We start from the raw sequence: 22,064 nt of genomic DNA on the forward strand, positions 1-22,064 counted from the left end.
TGTGTGCATATCACTCAAGCTGCTTAATAAATATTGTCTAATTATTGAGAAGGAGTCCTTGGGTGGTGCAAATGGTTACTGATTAGCTGCTAACCAAGAAGTTGTAGGTTTGAGTCTACCCAGAGGCACCTTAGAAGGAAGGCCTGGCACTCTATTTCCAAAAAATCAGCCATTGAAAACCCTGTGGAACACAGTTCTACCCTGACACACATGGGGTCACCATGAGTCAGAATCTACTCCAAGGCAACTTTTTTTTTTTTAATTATTGAGAATGGCAAAGAAAAAGAATATACCTAATTTTATTGCTTGTCTTTGTTTCCTAGTGCTGCTATAATAGAAATATCACAAGTGGGTGGGTTTAATGTACAGAAATTTATTTTCTCACAGTTAAGGTGGTTAGAAGCCTGAATTCAGTGTACTGGCTCTAGAAGGAGGCTCTCTCTGTTCACTCTGGGGAAAAACCCTTATCTTCCGGCTTCTTTGCCTCTCTTCCTTGATGATGTCCGTGTGGCATCAGTCTTTCTCCATTTGTGTTTGCTTGCTTCTGTGCCTTAACTGCTCCTTTCATATTCAAAAGTAATTGGCTTAAGATACAGCCTACACTGAATATCCAGCTCAATTGGCATAACATAATTTATTAAGAAAGTGTTCTACATTCTGCTTTGGTGAGTAGAGTCTGGGGTCTTAAAAGCCTATGAACAGCCACGTAAGATACTCCCCACTGGTCTCACCCCGTCTGGAGCAGGGTTTCCAATCTATAACACAGCTCAATTTAAATACATAGGTTTAACGTTTTTAATTTCACATTCCACAGGCCCCATGTTCCCGGTCCTGCGCCTTGTTGGAGGGAGCAGTGTGTACGAAGGCCGAGTGGAAGTCTACCACGCTGGTCAGTGGGGAACTGTTTGTGATGACCAATGGGATGATGCAGATGCAGAAGTGATCTGCAGGCAGCTTGGCCTGAGGTTTGCGTTTATTACTTTTGTTTTGTTTCATTTTTTGGATCTATTATTTTCATGCTCAAAGGCAGGTGGTGTTTGTTTAAATTGCTCATTTCCTTGAACACATAGAAAAAGCCACCTTTTGATCTTTGTACTAGGCTGTGGACGCCACGGAGAGAATTTATGTGTATTCCACATTCCTAACTTGCTTGTGTCTGAGCTTGGATAAAACTCTAAGCCTTTTACTACTTTTCTTTGGTAGCCTTTACATTACTCCCAGGTATTAATCAGCACTGTCAACCACAGTGACTAAACTGAAGTCATATAACGAAACACTAACAGAGTTAGGTATAACTGAAGTTTAACTCCTCTCTCCCCAGATACTGTCTAAACTTTTGAACTTTGCTTCCTTATTTGTTAGTTGTGTGCTTGGAATAAAGGATGTCTAGTCATTTTTAGTCATGTACAAGGGTATTAATTACAACTTACAGCAACCCTGTAGGACAGAGTAGAACTGCCCCTTAGGGTTCTCAAGGGGCAGCTGGTGGATTCGAGCTCTTAACCTTTGGTTAGCAGCCAAGTGCTTAACTACTATGCCGCCCAAAACCAAAAGCCGTTGCCACTGAGTCAATTCGAACTCGTAGCAACCCTCTGCAATTCCCATGTAGGGTATGGAAACGAAGCATGTGCAATAAAGATAGCAGTATGAAAATTATCATTCCCTGTTGCCTCAGTTGTAATTATTCTGGAATAGTATAATTTCAGATTTTCTAGTCCCTCTCTTTAGTTATTCTGAATATTTGGTATAACAAGCCTGAAATTGTGTCTAAAATTATATTAAGGGATTTTTTTTTAAGTTAATATTTTACTTTAAATTTGAAAAATATTCTGTTTTGCACTTTGGAGGGCAGTGGAAAGAGATCTTTTGAGATTACAGCTTTTTTGTCCACACATCGTTTTGACCAAGTAAGCATGATTCTTGACGCTGCAGCATGATTTATGTACCTTGAACCTTTTACACTCAATTTTTTTTTTTTTGATTGCAGTTGACCCCATTCTTTTTCAAAACGCTATTTATGTTTGTGTTAGGTATTTTGGAAACCCTAGTAAAACAGTGGTTAAGAGCTTGGCTGCTAACCGAAGAGACGGCAGTTCAAATCCGTCAGGCACTCCTTGGAAGGCAACGGGTTTGGGTTTTTTTTTTAATGTATCTTAAAGTAATATGCAGACATTTTAACATTTTACCTCTAAATACTTGAGTATGTTTTTTTTTAAAAAATTGAAACATTGTCCTTTGTAGCTAAATTGTCTTGATCACAACTAATATAGTTGGTCTTAACTTAACTTAGTACCCGTCATATTCCAATTTCCATAGTTGCCTCTACAGCGTCCTTTGCAGCTGGATTGTCTGAAGCAGAATTTAGTGCATGACCATGTAGTACATCTGGATGTTACGACCCTACATCTTTTAATCTAGACAGCCTCTTTTTTTCACTAGACTGACTTGTTGAAGAGACCAGGCCAGTTGTTCTGGAAAATGTCCCACTTTCTGGATTTGTCTCATTTCCTCCTCCTAGTGTCATTTATTTATTTATTTTTTAGTGTCATTTAGTTTATTCCTCTGGTTCTTGTAATTCCTGAAATTGAAGGTTAGGGCCAAATGCTTGATTAGATCAAAGTAAACATTTTGGCTAGAAATTACAGGTGATGCGTTCTCATCTTTAGGAGTCACAGAGAGTACCTCTGGTTTTCCACCACTGGTGAGGGGAAGATTGAGACGTGAAGGTTAAGATGGTGTCAGCTTGATCCTTCCACTAGACAGACATTTCCCCCTGTAACTGATCCCGGTATCTAACTACAAATTCACAGTTCATGAATGAGATAGCAACAAGCATGGCAAATCTTGTGTCAGTGGGGTTTGATTTAATTACTAAGTAATGTTAAGTTTACCAGTATGATTATTTTCTTCAGTAGTAGGACCAATTAGTTTCTTTTGAGAAAATTGTAATTAATTTAAATTTTTGAGACCAGATTTTTAGGTGTTCTGACTGGGTATTAACTCAAGACCAGTTTTCCTAAAGTTTTTAGATGCTGCTGTTGGAGTCAGCATAGCATAAGAATTATGAGCATGGGCTCTGGACTCAGAATGACCTGGATTTGAATCATACTTCTGAATTTGAGAAAAGTTACGGAAATTCTCTTAATCACAGTTTCCTCATCCATAACATATTTCCTAATTTATAGGGTTTATAGGGTTTACTGTCTATAAGGAGCCCTGGTGATGCAGTGGTTGCTAACCAAAAGGTTGGCAGTTTGAATTCATCAGGAAACCCTATGGGGCAGTTCTATTCTGTCTTACAGGGTCGCTATGAGTCGGAATTGACTCGACAGCAACGGGTTCGGTTTTTGTTTGTTTGTTTATTGTCTGTAAAAGGAGTCCTGGTGGCACAATGGTTAAGTGCTTGGGTGCTAACCAAAAGGTGGCCAGTTGTAACCCACCAGCCACTCTATGGAAGAAAAGACTTGGCTATCTGCTCCCATAAAGAGTACAGCCTAGGAAATCCTGTGGGACAGCTCTACTCTGTTATTTAGGGTTGCTTTGAGTCAGAATTGACTTCATGGAACACAACAACAACAACAGCAAGAGTTCATAAGAGGACCTTGGTGGTTTGGTGGTAGAATTTTCACCTCCCATGTGGGAGATTAGGTTTGGTTCCCGACCAGTGCACCTCACGTGCAGCCACCACCTGTCTGTCAGTGATGATTGTATATTGCTATGATGCCGAACAGGTTTCGGTGGAGCTTCCAGACTGAAATGGACTAGAAAGAAACGCCTGGTGATCTACTTCTGAAAATCAGCCAGTAAAAACCCTATGGATGGTAATGATCTGATCCCAAATCAGTTATGGGGATGGCATAGGACTGGGCAGAATTTTGTTCTCTTGTGCATGGAGTTGCTGTAAGTAAGGTGCCAACTCAGCAGCACCTAACAGCGACAAGTGTCTATAAAGAAGTTAGCAGTATACAGCAGGGAGGCAGAGCAAACATGGTGTTATAGACAGAAGTATCATGCTGTCCTTCTGCAGAGACCTGAAAAACTAAGTAAAACAGGTACAAACGTCACTTCTGGAACCCTAAGCATCAAATAAAGGAATGAAGAACTCGATCAAGCACCAAATGCAATAAGAAAGTGAAGACAACAGAGGATGAGGAGAGCTGTGAAGTGGAGGTCACCTACCAGCTAATATGGCATGGATTCACCATCTTGGACTACAGCCATCAAGGACCATGGACCGGGAATACAGGAAATCAACCGCAAGGAGTTGCCAACGGGAGACAGAACACCCTGTAACCAGGGATACGTACTTTCCCACCCCCCACCTTTCTTCCCTCTACATGGCCTTCACCACTTTCCAATGGGCCACAGTCACTCAACTGGAGAGACACCAGCTCCCTGCCAACTGGGTTCACCCCGCCCTCAATAGCTGCCCCCTTCAGCACCATTTTTGTTTATTTGTTTGTTTTTTGCTGCTTTTCTCTGTCCCTTCCTTCCTTTCCTTTCTCCTATCCAACTAGCCCCATGTGCCATACCGTCCTCTTCTTGATGGGCTGTGATCTTTTTGTTTGGTTTGGTTTGTTCTTTTTTCCTGTTCCCTCTCTCCTTTCCTTCTTTTCCTTTCTCCCACCTACCCAGCCCTGTGCACTGTCCCTGCCCTTTCTCAAGGGGCCATGCTGCACCACTCAGCTGGAAAGTCACTGTGTGTGGCCTCGCCGGGTCTGCACCACCACCATCAACTGGCTTCCTCAGTGCCATTTTGTTTATTTATTTATTGTTTGGTCTTTTCTTTCTCTTTTTTTGGTTGTTGTTTCTTCTTTCTTGCTCCCTTCCTTCTTTTCCTTTCTCCCACCCACCTAGCCCCATGTTCTGCTCTCCTCCTTCTTGGTGGGCTGTGCTGTGTCACTTGGCTGGAGAGCCTCTGGTACACAGCCTCCCTGGGTCTGCACTGCCCTCACGGGCCAGCTCCTTCAGCGCCATATTTTTTATTTTTCTTTATCTTTCTCCTTCTCCATTTTCCTTCCCCATCCCACCTGGACTCTGTGCTGCCTCTGCCCCTTCCTGATAGGCTGTGCCATGCTGCTCAGTGGGAGAGTCATCAGCTTGCCACCACTCCAATTCCATTCCTGCCCCCAATGGCTGGCTCCCCCCACCATATTTATTGTTGTTGCCATTCTTATTGTATATTTTATTTTTATTTGTTGGTCTCTTCTCTCTCTTTTCTCTCTTTCCTTTCCTTTCTCCTGCCTACCTAGCCTTGTGCACTGCCCACACCCCTTCTTGTCAGGCTAAGCCACATTGCTTGGCTAAATAGCCACTGGCACATGGCCTCGCTGGGTCTGCCCCGCCCCAACCCACCAAATCCTACTGTGCTACCATTTTATTTACTTTTTTTCCTTCATTTCTCTTTCTCTCTCTTTTTTTTTTTTTTTTGCTTTTCTTTCTCTTTCTTTTACTCACCCACTTAGAGCCACACATCACATCTTCTTCCTTCCCTCCTGCCTGTCTACTTAGATCATCAAGCCCGTGATCAGTACCGATACAGTCCCCCAGACCTCACCCTGCATTGCCTTCCATCCCCACCCCATTGGCCCCAGATCACGTGGCAAAATACCCATCCCCACCCCTCCACCCCCACTGGATACACCCTGATGCACCATAGCTGAGTGACTGGTCTTGCCTACCTGGACACGGTGCTGAGAAGTATCATATCCACAGGCAAGCAAGCAATAAAACATGCCCAGCCAGACTGCCCAGATGTAGCTAAATAAAACACAAAAGCAGGATGAGACAAACAAATCTACAATCAATAAATGAAGAAAATAATTCCCAAATGTCCCAGAGACAGCAGACAATATCAAAACATGTTTTTTAAAAAAGGCCAAGAGGCTCCAGAGAGAGATCAGAATAAAACACCAGATGATCTTCTGGTAGAAGAGGCACTGGAATTCAAAACTCTAATATTCAGTGTTCTCCAAGAGACAAAGGAAAATGCAGGCAAGGAAAATAAGGAAAAATAGACAAAATTGTGGAAAATATAGACAAAATCAGGGAAAACACAAAGAAAGCAATGGAATAATTCAGGAAAATAATACAGGAACAAAATGTCAAAATAAATAGATATCTTACAAAAACAGAAATTAGAAATTCAAAAGATAAACAACAAGATTTCAGAAATGGACAATACAATAGAAGGTTTTAGAGTGTTATGGTCTGTATTGTGTCCCTTAAAAATGTGTGTCAATTTGGCTAGGCCATGATTCCCAGCGTTATGTGATTGTCCACCATTTTGTCAATGATGTGATTTTCCTGTGTGTTGTAAATCCTACCTTTATGATGTTAATGAAACAGGATTAGAGACAGTTATGTTAGTGAGGCAGGACTCAATCTACAAGATTAGATTTTGTCTCAAGTCAATCTCTTTTGAGATATAAAAGAGAGAAGTGAGCAGAAACACATGGGGACCTCATACCACCAAGAAATAAGAGCCAGGAGAATAATGAGTCCTTTGGACCCAGGGTTCAGGTGCTGAGAAGCTCCTCAACCAGAGAAGATTGATGAAAAGGACCTTACCCAAGAACCGACACAGAGAGAAAGCCTTCCCCTGGAGCTGGCATCTTGAATTCAGACTTCTAGTATCCTGGACTGTGAGGGAATAAATTTCTCTTTGTTAAAGCCATTCACTTGTGGTATTTCTGTTATAGCAGTACAAGATAATTAAGACAAGGAGCAAATTTGAAACAATGGAAGACAGGATCAGTGAAATTGAAGACAAATCCTTGGATACCACTTTGAGGAAAAATCAGAAAAGAATGAAGAAATCCTGAGAATGATATGAGATACAATCAAAAAGAAAATATGTGTGTGATTGGAGTCCCAGAACAAGAGGGGAAAACTTAAAGCACAGGGAGGATCACTGAGGATTTATCAACAGAAAACTTCCCTAATATCATGAAAGATGAAACGCTGACCATCCAAGAAGCTCAATGAACCCCATACAAGATAGACCCCAAAAGAAAATCACCAAGACATATGATAATCACACTCACTAAAACCAAAGACGAAGAAAGAATCCTGAGAGTAGCTTGAGAAATATGAAAAGTGACATACAAAGGGGAAACAATAAGACTAAGCTCTGATTACTTGGCAGAAACCATGCAGGCAAGAAGGCATATATAAAAAACCCTGAAAGAAAAAAACTGCCAACCAAGAATAATATATCCTGCAAAACTCTCACTCAAATATGATGGCAAAATTGGGACATTTCCAGATAAACAGAAATTAAGGGAATATGTAAAAGCCAAACTTACAAGAATCATTAAAGGGAGCCCTCCAGTTAGAAAACCAAAAACATCAGACAACAACCTGAATCTAGGACACAAGATAGCATCAGCCAGATACCAACCTAGGTAATAAACTCTCATGGATAAAACAAAACTAAAACAACAGGGAACCAGAGAGGTCAGTTTGTAAATGACAACAATGTCAGAACAAACAGTGTAGGCATAAAAGTTTCAAATGGAGAGGAAGTCAAGGTGGTATCAAGTAGTAAAAGACTGGTTTAAACATAGGAAGGTGGGGTAAATTTCAAGATAACCAAAAGAAAGTTAGCAAACATACTCATCAAAATAAAGAAAAAAAAATAAAGCCTCAGTAAACACAAAATCTACAAAAATGAAACAAACAAACAAAAAAACTAACAAAAGGAACTCAGCACAGAAGAGTAAGAGGAACAAAGAAAATATCGGGACCACAAAAAAAAAAAGGCACTACAAAATGACAATAATAAACTCAAACCTATCAATAATCACACTGAACTTAGATGGCTTAAAAGCACCCATAAAGAGACAGAGGATGACAGAATGGATAAGAAAACAGGACCCATCAACACAATGTCTGCAAGAGACGCACCTTAGAAACAAACACATAAATATATTAAAAATCAAAGGATGGAAAAAATATATCAAGCAAACAGCAACCAAAAAAGAGCAAGAGTGGCAATACTAATCTCAGATAAAATAGACTTTAAAACAAAATTCAGCATAAAAGACAAAGGACGTTATACAATGATTAAAGGGACAATCCACCATGAGGACATAACCATAATAAATATCTACACACCCAATGACAGGGCTCCAAAATACATAAAACAAACTCTTAACAGCACTAAAAAGAGAAATTGACAGTTCCACAATAATAGTAGGAGATTTCAACACACCACTCTCAGTAAAGAACAGAACATTGAGAAAAAATCTCAAAAAAAGATATAAAAGATCTAAAGGCTACAATCAACCAACCTGACCTCACAGACATATATAGAACACTGCACTCAAGAGCCACAAACTACACATTCCTTTCTAATGCACATGGAACGTCTCCAGAATAGACGCCATCTTAGGCCACAAAGCAACCCTTAACAAAATCCAAAACATTGAGATAATGCAAAGCATCTTCTCTGATTACAACGCCATCAAAATAGAGATTAAAAACAGGAAGAGCAAGAAAAAAAATCGAATACATGGAAACTGAATAACACCTTGCTTAAAAACCTCTGGGTAATAGAAGAAATCAAAGATGGAATAAAAATATTCCTAGAATGAGAAAGTATACAATAAATATTAGCTATCAAGGTCAGTCTAATTAAGGACCATTATATTTGAAAGAGGAGCCCTGGTGGGACAACGATTAAGCTGCTAATTGGAAGGTTGATGGGAGAAAGGCCTGGTGATCCATTTCTGTAAAGATTATAGCCAAGAAAACCCTATGGGGCAGCTCTGTTCTGAATCAACTTGGAATCAACTTGATAGCTCCCACCACGGTTTTGAAACTGAATGGATAGAAGACTCAGAAGGAAGTGAGGAGAATTGTTAACACCAGAGAAGGCACAGTTGGTGAGAAGCAGCAGCAGAGTATGAGCAGCAGCAGCGAGCCGGCAGCAGCAGAATCAGGAAATCAGTGCCAGACAGTGTTGAAGCCGACACACGGAGCAAGAGTGCTAGTGGCCTGTGAATAGAAGTCTTCCTGGTAGAGTGAGATGCTTTGGAACACTTGCCCCAGCAGGGCAGTTGTGGGTGTAAGGCCTGAGGGCTGAGAGGCCAAGGAACCAGGAAACAGAAGCTGAAGAGACAAGGAGTGCAGGAAGCCAAGCTGCCTCAGGCTCAAAAGGTATGGCTACGATCTCTGGGGTTTCAAAGGGTGGAGTCATGGCCTCTGGTGTTTCTAAAGGTGAGGTTGCCACTCAGATGGACTAGGAGAATGGCGAGCCTAAAGTTGAGGGAGCAAAACTGCCATCCCAGTGGGCCTGGAAGGTGAAACTGAAGCCCAGGGTAGAGGGGTTTCCAATCAGAATCCAGAGAGTGTGGTCAATACCTAAAGTCTAGATGGCAGGGCCATTGCGTAAATGGTCTCAGATAACAGAGGATTATTTGCAGAGCCTTGAGGGCTACTGTAATGTGTTCTGCTAACTTGCTTGGTGCCTGTTATCCCTTCTTTCTCTCTGGTTTCTCCCATTTTTAATGGAAATGTCTAGCTTGTGCCTGTTCTGCCATTGTATTTTGGAAGCAGATAACTTGTATTCTAGATTTCACAGATGAGGAATTTTTGGACTTGCAGTTGATTTAAGACTTTTGTTATGATATAATGGGACGAATGTGTCTTACAGGTAGCAAGGACATGAATTTTTGGGAGCCAAAATGTGAAATGTCATGGATTGAATTGTGTCCCCCCAAAATACGTGTCAGCTTGGTTAGGCCGTGATTCCCAGTATTGTGTGCTTGTCCTCCATTTTGTGATTGTAAATTTATGTTAAAGAGGATTAGGTCCATCATATAAATAAAACAAAAGACAAGGATCACATGATTTTATCAATTGATGCAGAAAAGGCATTTAACAAAGTTTAAAACTTCATGATAAAAACTGTCAGCAAAATAGGAATAGAAGGAAAATTCCTCAACATAATAAAGGGCATTTATACAAAGCCAACAGCCAACATCATCCTAAATGAAGAGAGTCTGAAAGGATTCCTCTTGAGATCAGGAACCAGACAAGGATGCCCTTTATTACCACTCTTATTCAACATTGTGCTGGATGTCCTAGCCAGAGCAATTAGGCTAGATAAAGAAATAAAGGGCATCCAGGAAGGATGATTGGGAAGGAAGAAGTAAAAGTATCTCTATTTGCAGATGACATGATCTTATACACAGAAAACCCTAGGGAACCCACAAGAAAACTACTGAAACTAATGGAAGAGTTCAACAGAGCATCAGGATAAAAGATAAACATACAAAAATCAGATGGATTCCTCTACAACAACAAAAAGAACATCAAAGAGGAGATCACCAAATCAATACCATTTACAGTAGCCCCCAAGAAGATAAAATACTTAGGAGTAAATCTTACCAGAGATGTAAAAGACTTATACAAAGAAAACTACAATACACTTCTGCAAGAAACCAAAAGACACCTACATAAGTGGAAAAACATACCTTGTTCGTGGATAGGAAGACTTAGCATTGTAAAAATGTCTGTTCCACCAAAAGCCACCTATAGATTTAATGCAATTCCAAACCAAATTCCAATAACATTCTTTAATGAGATGGAGAAACAAATCACCAACTTCATATGGAAGGGAAAGAGAACCCGGATAAGCAAAGCATTACTGAAAAAGAAGAACAAAGTGGGAGGCCTCACTCTACCTGATTTTAGAACCTATTATACTGCCACAGTAGTGAAAACAGCCTGGTACTAGTACAACAACAGATACATAGACCAATGGGACATAGAATCCAGACATAAATCCATCCACATATGAGCAGTTGATATTTGACAAAGACCCCAAAACAGTTAAATGGGGAAAAGACAGTCTCTTTAACAAATGGTGCTGGCATAACTGGATATCTTTTTGTGAAAAAAATGAAACAAGACCTATACCTCACACCATGCACAAAAATGAACTCAAAATGGATCAAAGACCTGAACATAAAATCTAAAACGATAAGGACCATGGAAGGAAAAACAAGGACAATGTTAGGAGCCCTAATACATAGCATAAACAGAAGACAAAACATTACTGACAAGGCAGAAGAAAAACTAGATAATTGGGAGCTCCTAAAAATCAAACACCTATGCTCATCCAAAGACTTCACCAAAAGAGTAAAATGATTACCTACAGACTGGGAAAAAGTTTTTAGCTATGACATTTCCCATCAGTGCCTGTTCTCTAAAATCTACATGATACTGCAAAAACTGAACTACAAAAAGACAACCTAATTAAAAAATGAGCAAAACTTACAAACAGACACTTCACTAAAGAAGACATTCAGGTACCCAACAGATACATGAGGAAATGCTCACGATCATTAGCCATTAGAGAAATGCAAATCAAAACTATGATGAGATTCCATCTCACTCCAACAAGACTGGCATTAATTCAAAAAACACAAAATAATAAATGTTGGAGAGGTTGTGGAGAGACTGGAACACTTCTACACTGCTGGTGGGAATGTAAAATGGTGCAACCACTTTGGAAATCAATTTGGCACTTCCTTAAAAAGCTAGAAATAGAACTACCATACGATCCAGCAATCCCACTCCTTGGAACGATATCCTAGAGAAATAAGAGCCTTTACAGGAACAGATATATGCACACCCATGTTTATTGCAGCACTGTTTACAATAGCAAAAAGATGGAAGCAACCAAGGTGCCCATCAACAGATGAATGACTAAATAAATTGTGGTATATTCACACAATGGAATCGATAAAGAACAGTGATGTATCTGTGAAAGATTTCATAACATGGAGGAATCTGGAAGGCACTATGCTGAGTGGAATTAGCCAGTTGCAAAAGGACAAATATTGTATAAGACCACTATTATAAGAACTGGAGAAATAGTTTAAATAGAGAAGAAAATATTTTTTGATGGTTATGAGAGAGGGGAGGGAGGGAGGGAGGGAGGAAGGGAGGGAGGGAGAGGGGTATCCACTAATTAGATAGTAGATAAGAACTACTTTAGGTGAGGGGAAAGACAGTACACAATACAGGAGAGGTCAGCACAACTGGACTAAACCGAAAGCAAAGAAGTTTCCTGAATAAACTGAATGTTTTGCAGGCCAGTGTAGCAGGGGTGGGGTTTTGGGGACCATGGTTTCAGGGGACATCTAAGTCAATTGGCATAATAAAATCTATTAAGAGAACATTCTGCATCCCACTTTGGAGAGCGGCCTCTGGGGTCTTAAACGCTAGCAAGTGGCCATCTAAGATGCATCAATTGGTTTCAACCCACCTGGACCAAAGGAGAATGAAGAACACCAAGGAAACAAGGTAATTATGAGCCCAAGAGACAGAAAGGGCCACATAAACCAGAGACTACATCATCCTGAGACCAGAGGAACTAGATGGTGTCCGGCTACAACCGATGCCTGCCCTGATAGGGAACTCAACAGAGAACTCCAAGGGAGCAGGAGAGCAGTGGGATGCAGACCTGAAATTCTCGTAAGAAGACCAAACTTAATGGTCTGACTGAGACTAGAAGGACCCTGGTAGTCATAGCTCCCAGACCTTCTGTTGGCCCAGGACAGGAACCATTCCCAAAGCCAACACTTCAGACAGGGATTGGACTGGACAATGGGATAGAAAAAGATACTGGTGAAGAATGAGCTTCTTGGATTAGGTGGACACTTGAGATTATGTTGGCATCTCCTGTCGGGAGGGGAGATGAGAGGGCAGAGGGAGTCAGAAGCTGGCGGAATGGACACGAAAAGAGAGAGTAGAGGGGAAGAGCAGACTGTCTCATTAGGGGGAGAGCAATTAGAAGTATATAGCAATGTGTATGTAAATTTTTGTATGAGAGACTGACTTGATTTGTAAACTCTAACTTAAAGCACAACAAAAAATTAAAAAAAAAAAAAGGATATGGGTGGTATTGTAACACCCTTACTAAGGTCACATCCCTGATCCAGTGTAAAGGGATGTCTCTGGAGTATGGCCTGCACCGCTTTTTCCCTTACAGGAGATAAAAGGAAGGGGAAGCAAGCAGAGAGTTGGGGACCTCATACCACCAAGAAAGCAGCGCCAGGATCTGAGGTTCCTGTGCTGAGATGCTCCCAGACCTAGGAAAGACTGATGAGATGGACCTTTCTTCAGAGCCGACAAGAAAGCAAGCCTTCCCTTGGAGGTGGCATTCTAAATTCGGAGTTCAAGCCTATTGGATCGTGAAGAGAATAAACTTGTTTGTTAAAGCCATCCACTGGTGCTATTTCTGTTATAGCAGCACTAGATAACTAAGACACATGTTAATTACTAGGAAACTTTAGTAATTAAATATTTCCCAAGAATATTAGGAATGTTAAGGACATAGTAATGGCATGTTATGGAATTTAGGCTATTTCCTTTGAAGAGCTAGTTGTATGAATGTAAATTTTAATATGGATTTCTCTAAGTTTAAGCTATAAGGCATTTATTATTATACATATATTTTTTTCCCTGTGGGGAAAAATCAAGCTTTTGTTACTTAGAAAAATACATGTAGTGGTTGTTGTTAGCTGCCTTTGAGTGGGCCCCCGACTCATGGTGACCCCATCCACAACAGAAGGAAACGCTGCCCGATCCTGCACCATATCCATGATGGATTGATCTCGCTGTTGTGATCCATAAGGTTTTCGTTGGCTGATTTTTGGAAGTAGATCACCAGGCCTTTCTTCCTAGTCTCTCTTAGTCTGGAAGCTCTGCTGAAGCCCATTCAGCCTCATAGCAACACACAAGCCTTCTCAGGGACTGATCCTTCCTGATAACATGTCCAAAGTATGTGAGACGTAATCTTGTCATCCTGGCTTCTAAGGAGCATTCCGGCTGTACTTCTTCCAAGACAACAAGAGTATAGAGAGAGCCACAAACCCCAGGAATAAAAACCAAAAAACTATTGCCATCGTAATCCCCATAGGATTTCCAAGACTGTAAATCTTTATGGAGGCAGACAGCCACATCTTTCTCCCATGGAATGGCTGGTGGGTTTGAACCGACAACCTTTCGTTTAATAGCCAAGCATTTTATCAGGGCTCCTTTCAGAGGACCATAAAGAAGACTATATGCATGGGTTAAGTAAAATGTTACATCTTTCTCAAGCATTGCTATATTTTTATGAGAAGAGCCATGTTTGGAAAGTGATTAAAAGGAAAAGTATCTTCAAATATGCAAGGCAGCAAAGGTCCTCTACAAGCCTCCGCACCATCTGATGGTCCAGCTTCGCAGAGATTTGTTTTTAGTATAAATATTCCCATGTTCCGAGCTGACATGGTTCGTTGGTCTTCCTTTCACTTGATGGTACAGTTCTCTCATACATTTGCATTAGAGCAATATTCTGTAACCCATCTTCCTCTTTAATTTGTTTTGCTCACTTCGAGGCTAAGTACTTTCAGATGCAATAGTTTTTAAGTGGCATATGGTTGACAGCAGATAACATAATTGCTGTTTGTCTCAATGTATGATCTGTTCTTAGGTAAATTTCATCTCAGTCTTATTAGCTTTGTTGAATTCTCAGAGTGGAACTACATCAAGCCTCCCAGGAGTGGTGCTTACGATTTCTTTGTGAGATGGCACCTTTGTTGACCCTCATCTTTTAATGGCGTCTGTAGATTTTGGTAGCTGACAGTCTTCCTAAATACAAAAAGAATTACTGTACTTAAAAGATACTTAAATCTTGGAGAAAGATGACGAGCAGGAAGGGAAGAGCCGGATGTTCGAAAATTAGATAACTTGAGCATGCAGATGTACACAGTAAAGGTTCAGGTGGAGACACTTTAATTAGAATTTCTTTTTTGTGCTTAACATAAAAAGCATTTTCTCGTGTCTTTCAAAACTTAAAAGCATAGTTTAGAACTGTGATATCATATTTTATTGTGTACATATATCATAATTTGCATAAAATTTTAAAATTTTGGATACTTTAGCTTTTTTGTTATAAAATTATACAGAACCATATTATTGAGTGTTCAGAATAAAATTATTTTTATACAAATTTATTTAAAAAATGTTTCTTTGCTCTTATTTTACCGTTCCTTTAAAATTTTTTTTTTTTTTTTCGTAATGATAACCTGATACATGGAATCATTGAGCTGGAAAGAGACTTTATTTAACAGAGGGGAAGTTAGAGCCAGGGAGATTATTCGATGCCTCCAAAGTCATACTGTTAGCGAGAGGTAGAGTCTTGAGGATTTTTTCTTTCATGTTACACTGTTGAAAAATACCAGAAAGCCAAAACCAGTTGCTACAAAGTTGATTTCAGCTCATGGCGACCTCCCGTGTGTCGGAGAACCGTGATCCATAGGTTTTCAATGACTGTTGATGACATGATTCTCAGGCCAGTCTAGAACACCCATTTTAATCAGTAAAGGAATTTATTCAGAGGTGCCTGGGAAGACAGCCCTGGTGATCTGGTTCGAAAGATTACAACCTTGAAAACCCTACTGAACACAGTTCTGCTCTGCACATACCAGGTTGCCATGACTAGGAATCACCTTGACCGTCAGTCGAAGATGCCCCAGGAGGCTGTAAGATAGTGAACTGTTTCAGAGCCTGCTCTGTGACCAGACAAGCTTTACCAGCCACCCAGTAGCAGTATAACTATGGGTAAATTATTTAACTTCTGGGCCTCAGTTTTCTGATCTGTAAATTGGGGATAATAATACCATGGTCTTGTTCAAAAAAAAAAAAAAAAAACACCAAACACTTTGCCGTCGAGTCTATTCCAACACACGGTGACCCTACAGGGCAGAGTAGAACTGCCCCGTAGGGTTTCCAAGGATAGCTGGTAGGTTTGAACCCCTGAAGTTTTGGTTAACAGCCAACTCTTAACCACCGTATTACCAGAGCTCCATGGGCTTTTAGGGAGGATTAAACGAATTAATACACATAAAGCCATTTAGACCAGTGTTTGACACACAGTAAGTATTCATTATGCATGAAATATTGTTGGAATGGAGGGGATTGTTTCCCGGAGAGAAATCTAAGATATCACTAATTAAAAATGACTTTGTTTTCATTCATAGGTTGCAAGTGTCACAAACTGGTATTTGCTACTAAAAGGCCGATCTTTTTAAAGCCAACCAATAATTATCTTGCATCACACAATTGCTTAACTGTATTGTTTCTATCTCAAAGTGGTAACTAAGCCTAATGGGATTGAGTTAGGCAGCTGGTGCTATTGATTTGGCCTTTCTCTATGAAGATTAAAACAACAAAACAACCAAAAAAGCAAAACTTTATACCAAAAAAATCTGGTTAGCTAAATTGGTTTAAGAATATTTTGAATAATTATCAGACATTGAATCAATTTAGTGTTTATTGGATATTTTTGTTATGTAGGCCAATAACTACGCAGAAAATAATAACTCAACATATTATATAAGAGCACCCCCTCTCCACAAATTTATTCTGTGGTCAGAAGAGAAAGTTGGCAACACTGAGACTATTGCAACAGGTGAGCTGGCAGGGCTGAAGTGGGAATAACTTCCATAAAAGAAAGATGGAGAAAACACAGCTTCACCTGAGTCTGAATTCGGATAGAACTTACTTTAACAGCCCACTAGTTTTATATTGGCTGCCCCAAAGCCGTTGCCCTCGAGTCGATTCCAACTCCTGGAGAACTTACAGGGCAAAGCAGAACTGCCCCATAGAGTTTTCAAGGCTATAAATCTTTATGGAAGCACACTGCCACATCTTTTTCCCATGGAGCAGCTAAAAAGGAACAGCTGGTGGGTTTGAAATGCCGACCTTTTGGTTTGCAGCTGAGCACTTAACCACTGTACCACCAGGGCTCCTCATTGCCTTCCCCAGTACTGTCAAATCCCTTTAAAAGCAGAGTCATCAATTTCTTCAGTATTTCCCTGAAAAGCCCAGCACAGTGCAGGGGACCAGGAAGTACTCTTGACTGGTTAAAGGAATGCATGTGTATATAAATATTACCTTCTCATTTTAATAAACTAAAAAATTAACTAGAAAACCTAGTTTGTCTTATATCATAGTTGCCTGGGTAATGTTTTTTGTTCTCAAATTTATTACTTTTTTCTGATTAGTTTATTTTAAATAAACATTTTTGTGACCATTAAAATAATATTTATAAAACAAGGGAAAATATAGGAAGAAGGTGAATATTCAGTGCTGTTTTAAGAGTGCATTTTAATACAAATAGCTTTCCCGGGTGTCACTACTGGGGGCTTTTACACTTCCATCCTGTGTTCTCCCTCAAGGGAGGGACACAGTTTAGAGGCAGCTAACCAGGCCTTTTACTCTTTCCTAGAATCTGTGTTACACAGTCAATAACATTTGGCCTCAGCCTATATGGGGTCACTCCCAGACAATAGATGATTGTAGGGTTTGTGTTTTTTTTTTCTTTGGGAGTAAAAAATCTTCATTTTGTAACATTTTTGCCTAAATATTGTATGAAAAGGATATCAGTATTTTAAAAATCTGAAAATTTGATAGATAAACATGCATTCTTATTGCTTTAATTTGACCACTACTGAGGTTTATCATATGTTCAGTGGCCATGGATGTTAGGTATTCTGAGAATAGCCTTTTCCTAACCTTTTTTTTTTTTTTGACTTTTGGGTTTCTTATCTTGCTTAGAAAATCCTCCCTTATGTTCAAGATTATAAGAACTATGTTTCTATTGTAACCTGTTGCCACTGAGTTGATTGCAACTCATAGTGACCCTGTAGGACAGAGCAGACTGTCCCACAGGGTTTCCAAGGCTGTAATCTTTATGAAAGCAGACTGTCACATCTTTCTCCCATGGAGCAGCTGATGGATTTGAACTGCTGATCGTTTGGTTAGCAGCCAAGCATTTAACCATGTACCACCCTGGCATTCATAATCGATTATGCAGCAACGGGCACGGGTACGGTTCCTATTCCATCAGCCATCTGTCAGTTTGTCGAACTGTGGTGGTTTACTTGTTATGATGCTGGAAGCTATACTGCCAGTATTTCAAACACCAGCAGGGTCACCCACAGTAGACAGGTTTCAGCGGAGCTTCTAGAGTAGTATAGACTAGAAAGAAAGGCCTGGTGATTTACTTCCAAAAATAAGACAATGAAAACAGAATATTTGTCTGATATAGTGCTGGAAGATGAGCCCCCTAAGTTAGAAGGCATTCAAAACACACTGTGGCTGCAACAATGGACTCAGGCATACTAATGATCTTGAAGATGGTGCAGTACCAGGCATTTTGTTCTGTTGTACATGGGGTTGCCATGAGTTGGAGCCGACAAGACAACAACTAACAACAACAACAACATATTCTTATTTAATCTTAGTAACTTTTAATTGTTTCTGTCTCTTAATATGGTTCTTTAAACCATCTGGGATTTATTTTTGTTTCTCTTATGGGTTTGGGATCAAATTTTATATTCTGTTATAATGGTTGTTTCCTTGTAGCACCTAATCCTGGCTCAAAGAATTTGAGCCCATTGAAGTTTTCCATAATACATCTTTCTCTTTCCTGGAATTTATTCTAGAGCAAAGATCCAATGGGGCAGTCCTACTCTGTTCTTTAGGGTCGCTGTGAGTAGGAACAGTCTTGACAACAGTGGGTTTGTTTTTTTTGTTTTTTGCACCAATAAAGCTTTATTTCTGGACAGTATAATTTGAATTTCACATGATTTTCTATGGTACAAGGTGTCTTCTCCTTTAGATGTTTTTAGCACTGTTTAAAATGTAAAAAGCATTCTTGGCTCACAGGCCATATAAAAAGAGGTTGCGGGCTAGATTTGCCCACGGATCATCGTTTGAAGACCTCTGCTCTGGAGCCATCCTGTAGGATTTCTTCTTTCCTACCTTGGGTCCTCCCTCTAAAAAGGAGCCCACGTCTCAGACACACAACTGCAAGTGACTCCCTTCTCTTGACCCAATTTTAGTATGAACATTAATGAGTTTAAAACAACATGCTTCAGTTACTCAAGCCCCTCAAATTCTGGAAATTACTCGCAACTAATACATGACTTTAGTTTTATTTTCTTTGAATGTTAAACTGCTTCCTTGTTCAATTTAGTGTAAACACTGTATGAAAATATTTTCTTTTCAGAGGGGATATGTAACCTTTAAAACATTTGAATTTCTTCACAGCCCTGTAGACTACTACAAGATCATTTTGGTTTAAGAACTATTTTTCTGGGAACGTATGTGCTTTCTTTTCAAAAAATAAGCTTCTGTTTGGCCACTTTATTTTTTTTGGTAAAATACTTCATATGCTTCAAAACACTTGAAAATATTTGCTACTATTATCCATTTAGGAGCCCTGGTAGCACAGTCGTTAGGAGCTTGGCTGCTAACCAAAAAAGGTCGGTAGTTCAAATCCACCAGGTGCTCCTTGGAAACCCTATAGGGCAGTTCTGCTCTGTCGTATAGGGTCGCTATGAGTCAGAATCGACTTGAGGGCAGTGGATTTGGTTTTGGTTTTGGTTTTATTATCCACTTGTATCATGGCCACAAGAATCAGGAATTGAATGGTACAAGTCATAGCTTAATGCTCTTTTGGGCCGTTATTGTATAATCCTTAATAAAAACCACACCTACATTTGCCTAGTGCCTTTTTTATAGGCTACAAATAACTGCCATAAACATTCTTTTTAAAATTACTTTAAATAAATAAATTTACAACACTGAAAGCAGAAACTGTTAAGATTTTAAGTGATTACTCACTTCCTGATCACTCTCCCAGGAATCCCTGGGTGGCACAAACGGTTAAGCATTTGACGAAAGGTTGCCGGTTCGAACCCACCCAGGTGCGCCTCGGAAAGGTCACGACCTTGAAAACCCTATGGAGTGCGGCTCCACTCTGCACAAATGGGGTCCCGGTGAGTTGGTGCTGAGTGCACAGTAACTAACAGCAACTACTCCGCTAATTGTGCCTTCTGGGGACGAGGAAACCTGAAAACGGTGATGTTTATTTCAACAAGTAGTTTTGAGATAAATTGTCTAGGAGTGAAAAATGTGTTATTCGTCCACTGTCAGGGGAAACTCATTAACAGTGCTAGAAAACGGGAAAAAAAAACCAAACTAAACCCACTGCTGTCGAGTCGATTCCGACTCATACCGACCCTATAGGCCAGAGTAGAACTGCCCCATAGAGTTTCCAAGGAGTGCCTGGTGGATTCGAACTGCCCACCTTTTGGTTAGCAGCTGTAGCTCTTAACCACTACGCCACCAGGGTTTTCAGAAAAGGATAAAGGAAATGGCATTTATTGTGTCCCAACTTTGCATCCCGGAAAAAATCCACAGACAGTTTAATTCTTACAACAGTAACTTCCCCAAGATAGCCCAGTTGGTGAAAGATACAGCCCAGATTTAAATCCAAGGACCTGTTCCTACACCTGCCTCTCCTCTTCAAGAATCCAGCTTGGAAAGAATAGCTTTCTGGCATGGCCCGTAATATATCTATATTTATATATGTCTATTTTTTTATTGCACTATTTGGAAACCCTGGTGGCGTAGTGGTTAAGTGCTACGGCTGCTAACCAAAGGGCTGGCAGTTTGAATCCACCAGGCGCTCCTTGGAAACTCTATGGGGCAGTTCTACTCTGTCCTATATGGTCACTACAAGTGGGAATCGACTCAACAGCACTGGGTTTGGTTTTGGTGGTTTTTTATTGCACTATTTTGTAGTCATGTAGACACACTTTGAAACAATTAAAAACTTCATTTTAAAAATTCCATGAATTGAGCTGTTATTACTTCTGTCCAGAGAAGCAGAAACTAGCTTTCTGTTCTATCATTACATTTTCCTTCCTAAAACAAATTGTCTCACAAAATTAAGTCATTTTGGCAATACCATTTGTGTTAGAATTTCTTTGTTTTCTTTCTTTCACATTTGTTCGGTTAGTTCTAGATATTAATCCTTAATATTTGTTGAGGAAGACTGCTCAGAGTTCATGGTACCACAAACACCAGATGGTGGTTCAAGTGTTAAGATTTTAAGTTTTAAAATTTTAACTCCCCCGGAATCCCTACGTAAACAATCTACTTCCCCCTCGTCTTCCATCACATCTTCTCCTATACGCATTTCCTTATCCTTCCCCTTGGTACACACGCTGCATTTTAAGTGGAAAGTGGGTCAGGGAATAATGGAACATTCCCTAGATGCTTGCTTTAATGGTGTTAAAATTGCTGTTTTAAATTTAAAAGTGAATTTCAGCTTTTTTTTTTTTTCACACGTGTCTTCTCTTAACAGAAACTGCTATAATATCTAGTAAAATGAGTCAAACAAGCTCCTCTTTAACCACAAAAGTTGACTATCCAAGACTTCTCCATTGCTGGGGTATTATAGCCATTTAGCAAACTTTTTTTTTTTCTTCAATATATTTTGGTTGTAAAATCTCAAGATAGTTAACAGTGTTCTGAGAAAAGGGAAGCTGAAATGACCAATGGAGAATAGATGCAACATCACTAAAAAACAAAGGCAGAGGAAACAAATCAGGCCAATCTTTTGTGTCTAATCCAGACTTCTCATGTTTTTATGTTCAGTGGCATTGCCAAAGCGTGGAACCAGGCCTATTTTGGGGAAGGATCTGGCCCAGTAATGTTGGATGAGGTACGCTGCACTGGGAATGAGCTTTCTATTGAGCAATGTCCGAAGAGTTCCTGGGGAGAACATAATTGTGGCCATAGAGAAGATGCTGGAGTGTCCTGTACCCCTTTGACAGGTAACAAGTTCACCTCATTAATATAACAGCCCTTGCTCCCAACACCATTCGGGCTTGTCACACCTTCCTACGTCAGCTTAGGTCCTTTTACCAAATAAGCATATAAATAAATAAATTCCCCAAGTCAAACTAAAAAAAAAATAACAAAAATTGTATATTAAAATGCTACATGCTTATTCATACATATTTGTGAGCTTTTTTTAGCAGTGTTTCATGCTGTTGTGCATAGGGTTGTTATGGGTCATGAACCAACTTGATGGCATGTAACAATACAACAGGCCCTATAAAGCTAGATTAGAAAATATGACTTTGTTGTAATACGTAGTACCCAATAATTAAAATCAGTGTGGAATGGTGTCTTAGTTTCTTAGT

The 22,064-nt window shown here is 39.9% G+C and overlaps 1 protein-coding gene across 2 annotated transcripts in view; it reads left to right on the forward strand.

The window, feature by feature from the left end:
- The window catches only part of PRSS12 (serine protease 12), a 99,665-nt gene that overhangs the window by 20,997 nt on the left and 56,604 nt on the right, over nt 1-22,064 (forward strand). For both annotated transcript variants that reach the window (XM_049885457.1, XM_049885456.1), the window contains exons 4-5: nt 815-965; nt 21,514-21,692. In XM_049885457.1, coding sequence (XP_049741414.1) covers nt 815-965; nt 21,514-21,692 — 330 coding nt within the window. The remainder of the gene's footprint in view (nt 1-814; nt 966-21,513; nt 21,693-22,064) is intronic.

This window comes from Elephas maximus, chromosome 5 (genome assembly GCF_024166365.1).
Source record: "Elephas maximus indicus isolate mEleMax1 chromosome 5, mEleMax1 primary haplotype, whole genome shotgun sequence".
Taxonomy (NCBI): domain Eukaryota; kingdom Metazoa; phylum Chordata; class Mammalia; order Proboscidea; family Elephantidae; genus Elephas; species Elephas maximus.